At 38.1% G+C, this 11,150-nt stretch overlaps 1 protein-coding gene across 2 annotated transcripts in view; it reads left to right on the top strand.

Annotated features, from left to right (window-relative positions):
- The first annotated feature begins 2,969 nt into the window (after nucleotides 1-2,969).
- The window catches only part of LOC136856864 (serine/threonine-protein kinase SIK3), a 677,731-nt gene continuing 669,550 nt past the window's right edge, over nucleotides 2,970-11,150 (top strand). For both annotated transcript variants that reach the window (XM_068224993.1, XM_068224992.1), the window contains exon 1: nucleotides 2,970-3,128. In XM_068224993.1, the coding sequence (XP_068081094.1) occupies nucleotides 2,976-3,128 (153 nt within the window). In that variant the 5' untranslated portion in view covers nucleotides 2,970-2,975. The remainder of the gene's footprint in view (nucleotides 3,129-11,150) is intronic.

The raw sequence follows: 11,150 nt of genomic DNA, 5'->3' as shown, positions 1-11,150 counted from the left end.
TAAGTTTTAATTAACTAATTATTTAAATAATAATAACAATAATAATTATGGTTTCCTGTCCCACTAACTACGTTTACGGGTTTTCGGAGACACCGATGTGCCGGAATTTTGTCACAGGTGAGTTAATTTACGTAAGCACGCCTGGTGGCCATGATCGTTAAGGCGCCACTCTACATTGTCTGACATCGTGGTTAGCCGGTTCGAGTCCCTTTGGTCGAAAAATGTTGGCCTGAATGTTTAGACTGCGTGCCAAAAGCGTGGATTCAATTCCAAATCTCTCCGCAGTGCTCATATGAAGTGAGGTCATGCGACGTTGTTCGTGGTGATTCATCCGTTGGATGGCGACGTAAAGCCTTGAGCAGACCCCTTGGTGCTAGTCGACAGCAAAAGGCTGTGCGACTAAACCGGGTTTCACGCTCTCCCTCCCCCTTCCTACTATTATAATATATCACCTCATTCATTTCATCACATCGACTCTTTTGATGAGATCGTCAGGAAGGGCATCCGGTCGTAAAAACTCGCTCTGAAGTTTCATCTCACTTCATACTCCACCCCGTAGAGAAACGGGACAAGGGTTGGGCATACATGAGTTCTCCTACGTGCCGGTAAATCTACTGACACGAGGCTGGCGTATTTGAGCACCTTCAGATACCACCGGACTTACATATTACAAGATTGTTTTCTTGATTTTTTCTATTGTCATTTTGGCACAAGGAAGTGACCGTGGGCCTTAATTAAGGTGCAGCATCATCATTTGTCTCGTGTGAAAATGGAAAACTACGGAAAATTGTCTTCAGGACTGCTGACAGTGGGATTCGAACCCATTCTCTCCAGAATGCAAGCTAAAAAGTTTCATAACCCAAACCGCATAGTTACTCACTCGCTAAATAACAACTTCTGTTGATTGTTTATGGAAAAATGGGACGTCTGACAACCTTAGTTTAGGACCTCTCAGAAGGGCTCTCCAACCCCCATCTCGACCTCCCCTGCATTGCATGGGCCATAGCTATTACGCCACTGATTTTAACTCAGAAAAGACTATTAACAGGAGAGTCTGACATGTACTCCTAGTGGATCCTGGTAATCAGTGCTAGAGAATAGTGAAGGACAAATAATATATACTAACACTATTTAAAATGATCTTACTTTAGAAACTTCGAAATATAATGAAAATGTAACTTAGAGTAGATTTGAACTTGAAATTCGTCGTGGTGTAAGGGCATAGTAAGGGAAGTACAAAACTTATTTCTTTGGGATATTTACTCGGTACAGCATTTTTACCAATGTATCTTTATGGGTACCTACATCTGCAAACTGCTCCTTGGAAAAGTAAATGGAACCCTTTTTTTCCACTCTTATTTTTACTGTATGTTCAGTCTGGCTCTTTGACTGAATGTTCAGCGTTGAAACCTTCAGTTCAGAGGGCCCCGGTTTTGATTCGCGGCCGGGTCGGAAATTTTAATCGGGGACTAGGTGTTTGTGATTATGTCCCAGTACTCTCTTTTGGTGAAGGAGATGCTAGAGGAAGGTGAGGAGGTTGGCGGCCGTGGCCTATACTAGGAACTGTCCCGGCATTCTCCTTAGTGCAGGAGAATGGAAAACCACGGAAAACCATTCTCAGGACAGCAGACGGTTGGGGCCAGCCATGAGGCCCAGCCCTGTCCCGTCTCCCGAAGGCAGAGGCGTAGAGCCACGGTAGAGTCGTGGCCACCCTTCCTCTGCTCGTTTAATCGGTCAGAGTGGACGACGGACCAGCCGTGACCACTTATGGGCCGAGATCCACTCTGCATCTACCGCCCCAATACACTATGAACCACCACAGAAAACATGCAATAGTGAATACATCCCTCCAAGGAGTGGGAAGAGTTGAAGTAGAATATTCTCATTACAGGTTTATGTCATTCTCAATCAATTTATTAATAACTGACAAAGTGTATTTTGGGCTGATAATTCCATTGTTTTGTCCCTTAAACAAAAAATCACAACCTTGAAGACCATTGACTTCGAAGGTAAGTGTTCTGAATAAATCCTTCACGACGAATTAATTCTACATATTGCCAGTGGCGGCGTTAAAGACCCCTCGGGGTGGCGGAGCCTATGGCTTGTGAGGCGCCCATGATTGTGCTATATGAACATTTTTTAAAGCATGTTTTCCTGTTTCATTCTGTCCATACACTCCACTACTAGCTAGTTTCACCCAGTTTACCACTGCACCCTAAGTAAAGTGAATCTCATCTCAACACTCAACTCCCGAGTTCATATCCGAAACCGGACTAAGTGGTAAAAAGGACATTATCAGCTTCAACCTACTTATGTGAGAGCGTTCGTGTGCTCTCTGGGTCTATCAATGCACTCGGGAGACAGCAGGTTCAAATCCCACGTTGGCTGTCCTGCAAATGCCTTTCTCATTTTCATTACCACGGAAATACTGGAACCGGGAGCGCAGACGTCTTCTTCCCGAATTCTTAACAAAATATGAACTAAAAGAACAACTACGAATAAGAAAATCGGTACCGGTACCTCAAAAGCGTCATATATTTCGTTATTATTATCGTCATTTTTGTTCATTGTAATAATATACAACCTTGTACTACGAAATAAACTTGTAATTTTCCTTATCAGGAAACGAAGGGTCCATTTTCAATTATTGCCGGGGGGTGAGCTTCTTAGCGCCGCTACTGTATATAGCTTTTTATTACAAATAATCACTTTTCTTCATTTATGGGTAATTGAAGTGTACTTTCAAATTTAAAAAAAAAATGTTTTGACAACGGCTAAGTCATTCGCTTTTGCTCATGTGCTGCCTGAAGCAGAGTGTACTTACGCAGTTCGATATTGAAATTAAACGGAGCGCTAGTAGGAAGACCGCGGCGCGCTAGTGAACTGTTTTCTTGTCAGTTGCTAGCTAGCGCTCGTGCGAGTGTTACGTATAACTACTCAGTGGACAGCCGACAGTAGATGGAGAAAAAGTGAAAATGGCATCTGTGCGGGGGATAGGTGCTTCAAATACACAAAATTTTACCGTAGATAGACTAGTGAGAGTTGGTTATTATGAACTAGAAAGAACAATTGGTAAAGGTAATTTTGCTGTTGTGAAATTAGCAACGCATGTTGTGACAAAAACAAAGGTAAGTGAAGGTTTGTGATATTTACAAGTGTTATAGTTCATACTTAGAGCATCAATTTCAAGACGTTTTCACAGATGAAACTAATGGGAAGAATGACATTTATGAAGTGACAGTGAGTGAAATGATGTGTCTGTCTTTTACAGTGATTTTGATTGTTGGAAGAACGTTATACGTGTCATTACGAGTTTTCAGAGAAAGAAAACAGCATTTGTACTGATAGCTGATTTCATTTGTGAGGAAAAGTAAAACGTGTGTTTATCATCCTAGCATGTTTAAAGAAGTTACACAGTATTTATATTTGAAGAGTACAGGTTCTTAATACCGTGATAACTCGATCGACTGCAAGTTAAATACATTTTTCGAGTAATTTGTGTCTGACAATCTGGAGTCTATAGTAAATATTGACATGCCAAATGTATAGATACATTATGATGACTTCAGTGTAAGGAAGAATTGACTGTTTGGACTGCATGGAAATTAATCATATTTTCGAAGGCATGCGTTTTTGTTAAGGTTATAGTGTTATGTTGACGATGTTTCATCTTCGTTAACAAAACAGCCTTGGAGGGTTATCAGATATAACCTTGAAAACTAGTGGAGTTTGATAGCTCTGATAACACTTTGGCAGAAATATTGGACGAATCTTGTTGTTTTCCAATGGAAATTCCATGACAGTTGTTAATGATCGATTTTATACGCGAATTAAGTTAGTTCTCAGTTGAATGCTGAAGGCCCTATTTGCGTAATAGGCCTACTCCAAGAGGGTTTGGCATGGGTGACGATCGAAACATTAACATCAGTTAAGAGTATTAGTACAATTTTATGAATATTCGGTGCTCCTTCCGTTACTATATGGTGAATTATGTTCCTCATAAGTTTGTTGTGGGAAGTATGATAAAGATGTTTGTTTTGATGTTGCAGATTTTGAGAACTCTGAATTAGTTTGGTTGATAGTGTTTAGTTGAGAGAAATTACATTTCCGTTCGGAGACTTTAGGGTTTCATAGTATATTTCCTTACACACCGTATTCATCATAACATTGATTTCTCATTACTGGAAGTAGGTTCTGAGACCTGTCACATAAGCAAAACCTTAAAAAAGGCTAGGTAAACAATTGATAGGGAATCTGCTACCTGGGTGACAACCCTAAATGTAGATCATAGACGATTGACTACAATGATCATTCAATTTTATTTTTTGTTGCCATTGACTATATGTTGTATTATGATTTAGGTGCTATTGATCTCAAGGCCATATGTGGTCTGTTTCAATCATTCTGTTGTTTGAAGTCCAGTTTGATACCCAGAACTGATAGCTAATTTCTTACTGAGAATGTAAAACTATTTTACCTCCAATTTAGGTTGATAAAGTAATATTATGATCACTAGAGAGTATAAGTCAGTGCTGTTTTGCAACACCTTATTTGTTGTGCAGCATGTTGTCGTTTACATCACTGACAAAGTAATTTTAACACTGCTGGCCTCTGTCGCAGAATGGTGCTCAAACCGAACAGATATACTACAGCTATCAGGCATAATATATTCAAGTTCATAATCTGCCGATCTCTACATTCTGAGATGATACCCTCTTACCAGTATTGAAAATAAATTGGTTTAGCTGTTATAGAGTATTTTAACATTAGACTTGTGGATAATCAGTTGTCAGTGACACCATGGGCAACAAGTTAAAGGCAAGGCCGTGATTTCTACTTAAGACTTCAACGTCTTTCAAATGAAATTTTTAGTGTTTGCTTTGTCTGAAGTTTGTACTGCTTCGATAATAACCGGTGTGTAAGACTTCTTTCATGTTAATGTAGTAGACATGTTTTAATTTGCCTATTTATTTATTAGTTTAGATTATAGTTGCTGACCAGGGTGACTTAGCTGATTACAGAGTTAGACAGTTTGATAATTGTACCTTAAACATGGTAGTTGGGTACCGGTAGTAGCCTATTCAAAACGCACTCTGCACCTACCTTGAAATGCTCCCAAATAACCTCCAGGTGAGCAGTAGGATAGGAGTTGGTCACTTTCAAATCATGATAAGTTGCATATCGCAGTAATACCATACTGATTGCCCGATAGAATTTGCTTGTGGTAAATTTTCTAGCCTGTGCTACTGCGATTTAATTGTCTGCATCCAGAGTCTCGGTACCTAACTTAAGTAACTTCTTATTTCACTAAAAGAAGTAATGTCAATAACAAATGTAGGTCTAACTTTTTTAAACAAATATTTGAGAACATCTGTTTTAAAGTTTGCTCATATAAGTTTATGGAAGAAAGAAAAGGACTTGGAACGTCATAAAATTGTGAGTTACATTTTCCTAAATGCTTTCTTAAGAGATCTGGGTGGTAGTGAGTGTTACTTTAAAGAAACAAACATAGGGTTTTCAACCTCATGATAGAGCTAGGAGGAGAACCAGTGTTGACATTTACTGGGATGATATTTATTATAAGCTTTGTGGTGAAGGGGCTTGATATTTTTGAAACTGATTTATCAGTGTATTAATTTTCGTTTACCTTTTGAATGTTTTATTTCAGTATATTTTCTGCAGTAGGTTTAATTTGATTTTCACCGGGCGAGTTGGCTGTGCGGTTAGGAGCGTGCGGCTGTGAGCTTGTATCCGGGAGATAGTGGGTTCGAATCCCACTGTCGTCAGCCCTGAAGATGGAAGATGGTTTCCCATTTTCACACCAGGCAAATGCTGGGGCTGTACCTTAATTAAGCCCACGGCCACTTCCTTCCAACTCCTAGTCCTATCCCATCATCGCCATAAGACCTAATTTTCACACAAGACTCCTATTCATTAATTTTGCTCCATTAGTATTGTGAAGTTGATAAGACATTAGTAAATAACTGCTCATTACTTTAACAATATCTTCACTAACCTAGACCAGAAACTATTGACAGAATGTCTGTAATTTAGAAAATTGGTGACAGGTATTATCTTCAGCATAAAATACCAAAATGATGTTGTTGATGCATATATAGTCGCAGTGATGTGCATATTATTTTATTTCTTTAAGGCAGTTGTGTTGTTGAAATACATTTCATTCAGCCTTTTTCTGATTTTAATGATCTTTCCTCTTATGTGAAAACGTTTTCTTCTAAACACAGTTTTGTAAATAAATCTGTGGTAATGATCAAAATCCCCTACAAAAATGGAATCTTGCCAATTCCATATACGTATGCATACTAGTTTCATATGCCTTGTTTATGAAAGTTTTTTATCCACTTTTTGTCTTCCTAGTGGTTTCGTTACACCATCTCATACAGGTTTTTCTTTTGAGAGTGGAATGAGTTAGGGCTAAGGCTTGGAAAGAAGCAGAGTGGTCTTAATTAAGGTACAGACCCTAGTGTGCAAGTGGGAAACCACATAATACCACCTTCAGGCTGCCAACAGTGGGAATCGAACCCACCCTTTCTGGATGCAAGCTTGCTTCTACATGACCTGTATTCTGTAGCCAACTTGCTCAGTATTCTGCTTCACCTTGTCTTCAAATATTTCTCTAGTCAGTAGTTGATTTCTCTTGATGAACTATTTCATTTTGCAGCCTATCTTTCATACCTACTTTTTGTTAAGTTCCATCTCTAAATATTTATTTAGCCATAATTTTCTGATTACTGATACAAATTTCAGTGACCTTATTTATCCGTTAGGACCTTAGACGCTATTAGTCATCAGAAACAGGTAGGGATGTGTGTAGTTAGGTTACGTGTATTCTTCTGAGGTCTGCTTTAAAGTGTGTACAGTAGTTGTTATTCGGTTCTACAATTAAAGATTGTACCCTAAGGTTTGAATTAGAGTACAATTCTGATATTCCTCCTTGAGTGAATGTAGTGCATCTCAGGACTGGAGAGTAATTATTCCCAGAATGTCACTGTTAGCGTGGGAATTTCATCATAATTTCTCCGAGCAGTGCTTCTTCCCAGTTCTGTAATTGCAACATATCTCGTACCTCATTTATGTACCTTCTTTGTAACATTGACAACTAATAAATGAAGTAATATTCCTATACTTCCATCTTCATGTTAACTTTTATCATTGTTAGCCTTATATCTTGTACCGTACACTGAACTATTAGGATAATTTGCTGTTTTCTGCATGTATCAGTTTAATGAGCCTGTGTTGTTTGTGCGCTAAGATGATTAGGCTGCCCCAAACTGTCCCTTGTAATGATATAATTTATATCCAAAACTGGTCTTGTAATAACATGTTTTTTGTATCCTATCATCTTACTAATTAAGATATCTTAATCCAGATCTTTCACTTGATCTATTCTGTGAATCATAATTGTATGAGATAATTCAAAAGCTTGTAAGTTATTGCCACTTATGACAATATGCTTTGCACCGAAGCATATGGTGATAATATGATTGCAAATGCTTGTATTTGTTCTGTAGGTGTAGTCTTTGAAGTTAATTTGGAATGTCACAGACAAATTCTGTAGTTCTGTGGAAACGTGGGGTTCTTTCTGTTAACCAAGATCGATATATGCTTTGCCCTCTCTCATCCCTTATCTGATATGGATTTGTCCCATGGATCTGGTACATTTTAATTTATACAATATTTTAATCTGCATTGGTCAGCCATTGTCTTTCTGTAGAAATTCATTGCTCTTAAAGAAATCTGCATTCCATTACTGTACCTCTCGTTACTGATCCACCAAAATTTGCATGTGATCTGTTCATGAAGTAAGATATTAGGAAATGGTATTTTCCAGCCTAGTTAACTTAAATATTCTATAAACTGCGTGTTTAATGATGTATTACCTGATCATGTTTATAGAACTCCATGTAGCAGTTCATAGGTCGGAAGATTTTTATGAGAAGACTCTATTGGCAGTGCTGCAAGGAACTGCGATATTGACACTGGAAACATAGAAGAACCATGTCTTGAAGTAAAGAACTTTTGAAGTATTAATATTTTTTGTTTATGCGCTCATTTTATTTATTATATTAGTCTGCACTCTGTGAAAAGATTGTTATTTCACATCCCCTGTGTGATGTAATGTGATACAAGAGAAAATGTTCTTGGACTCTAACTTTCTCTTTTTGACTTGACATATATATATTAAAAGCAATCAGAGGCAATTGGGGTGCGGTGAGAATTGATGGTAGAATGAGTTTGCGGTCCTTACAGGGGTTAGGCAAGGCTGTAATCTTTCACCTTTGTTGTTTGTAGTTTACATGGATCATTTACTGAAAGGTATAAAGTGAAACAAAGGGATTCGGTTAGGTGTAAATGTACTGAGCAGTTTTGAGCTATGCTGCCGACTTGGTCTTAATGGCAGATTGTGCTGAAAGCCTACAGCCTATATTGGAACTTTGAAAATAGGTGTGATGTGTATGATCTGATAATTAGCCTTTCTAAGACTGAAGTGATATCAGTAGGTAAGAAATGTAAGAAAATCGAATATCCGATTGAGAATACAAAGCTGGGACAGGTAGATCATTTCAAGTATTTAGGATGTATATTCTCCCAGGGTGGTAGTATAGTACGTGAGATTCAATCAAGGTGCAGCAAAGCTAATGCAGTGAGTTTACAGTTGCGATGAACAGTATTCTGTAAAAAAGAATTCAGCTCCTGTACAAAGCTATCTTTACACTGGTCTGTTTTCTGGCCAACTTTGCTTTATGGGAATAGAAGCTGGGTGGACGCAGGATATTTTATTTATAAGTTAAAAGTAACGGACATGAAAGTAGCAAGAATGATTACTGGTACAAACAGGTGGGAACAATGACAGGAGGGTAATCAGAATGAGGAGATAAGGGCTATGTTAGGAATGCGCTCGATGAAGCTGTATGAATAACCAGCTTCAGTGGTGCGGTCATGTGAGGCGAATGAAGCAGGATAGGTTACCTAGAAGTTTAATGGAATTAGTCATGGAGGCTAAGATAAGTAGTGGGAGCTTAGGGCAATGATGGTTAGACTCAGTTTCTAATTATTTAAAGGTAAGAGGTATAGAACGAAATTAGGACTCAGAACTAGTTACCAATGGAGGATTGTGGTGGCATTCAGTAAATTCACGGAGGCTTGCAGACTGAATGAATGCTGAAAGGCATAACAGTCTATAATGGAGATATATTTCTTATTTTTGCAGCATCTAAAAAAAATAAAAAAAATAAAATCCCACATGGTTCTTCTATAATCTTGAGACTAATATTATTCATCTTTAATAATAATAATGTTATTGGCTTTACGTTCCACTAACTACTACTACAGTTTTCGGAGACACCGAGATGCCGGAATTTTAATCCCGCAGGAGTTCTTTTACGTGCTAGTAAATCTACGAACGAGAGGCTGACGTATTTGAGCACCTTCAAATACCGCCGGAGTTACATATTACAAGATTGTTTTCTTGATTTTATCTATTGTTTTGTCAGAAAAACTGCAAGAATTTGTTCCAAAGTTACAATGGACTTATTGTTTTTACGTCCTAGTAAATCTACGGACACGACGCTGACGTATTTGAGCACCTTTAAATACCACCGGACTGAGCCAAGATCGAACCTGTCAAGTTGGTGTCAGAAGGCCAGCACCTCAACCGTAGTAGCCACTCAGCCCGGCTTGTTTGGTTAATACATATTATATATTTCCCTCTTGACTGAACTATTTTAAAAAATGATTCAGTAATAACCTCAATTTTATGATGTATGCCTATATGTAAAAAAGCCTAAGTCGGGCCAAATTGCACTTTTTGTGAAGTCCATCTCCATAATCTGTTACCAGATCCACTTCTTGATTTAATAGGGCCTTCCTTTTTTTTTTCCTTCAATGTTCGGTTCCCAGTTTTTAAGGAGTCGGTGGAGTCTTATTACTGTAGTTTTTTGTGCCGAACTGAGTTGCTCAGACGTTAGAGTGCTTGTCTTCTGAGCCCAACTTGGCTAGTTCGATCCTGGCTCAGTCCGGTGGTATTTACTTTCGTCGGTAGATTTACTGGCATGTTAAAGAAATCTTGTGGGTCAAAATTCCGGCGCCTCGTCCTATCAGAGAACCGTAAAAGTAGGACGTACAACAATAACATTATTATTATTATTATTATTATTATTATTATTATTATTATTATTATTATTATTATTATTATTATGTGTTGGTCTTGCTGTGTTCCAAAATTCTGCTCGAAGTGCCTGAGAAACGAACCCTCGACTCTCAGGTCGAATTAAGACCCTAATTGTTCTGTAGGATGTTCTAAATTGGTGGAATTATTGTGATAGGGTTTTATTATTAACATTTTTTGACTCGGTTTGTGGACTGTTGCATAGTGTATGGTGCAGTTTCAGTATTCAGTGTAATTTTAATGCATCTCTTCTTGGCTTTTGGCTGTGTTAGTCTCTGCCTTCTCTTCATAATGTACTCTTCATGAAATTGCACCAGACACTCTTCCAAGCTAGTTGCGTTCTTTTGCTTATGTCAACTAGGATCATTCCTCACGTGCACCCTCAACCAGGAATTCTCTCCTGATTTGCGGCTGTGCTTGTCAGGTCTGTCTGTCTCAAACCTCACCTTTTAGTTTGACGATGTCTAAATTATTTTGCGCTATTATAATATCATGATTTTGATTAAATTTGTAATAATTTTATAGCCATTCTGGACCCTTGTGGTCAGCTGTATATACAGTCGGATGAATACAGTTACTGTATCTCTCCAAGTTTCTGGTCTCTAGTTCACATCCGATGACTAATTGTCGAAATCAGTTAGGACCGATTTTACACATACAGTACAGTACATTTTGTGTTGTGTTGCGAGTAGACTTCCAAACCATATTCAGTGAATTTTGTATAATCGAATTTTTACTACGGGACATTCGAATACCGACGTTTACTATCAAGTAGTGCTGAAGACACGCAGATGAAATTTTAGGTCTATTCCCAGTTGTTCTCATTTTCCTTACTGACTCTTTATAATGTAAGAACTAGTTCGATTATGATAAATATAGCAATTTGATTTGTGCATTGTGAAGAATTTAGAAAGCACTTAACAATGTTTACAGGAAGATCAAAGGATTATGTTCTCATAAT

This window comes from Anabrus simplex, chromosome 1 (genome assembly GCF_040414725.1).
Source record: "Anabrus simplex isolate iqAnaSimp1 chromosome 1, ASM4041472v1, whole genome shotgun sequence".
Taxonomy (NCBI): domain Eukaryota; kingdom Metazoa; phylum Arthropoda; class Insecta; order Orthoptera; family Tettigoniidae; genus Anabrus; species Anabrus simplex.
Note: the sequence above shows the minus strand (reverse complement) of the source record. Positions and strands in the feature narration are given on the sequence as shown.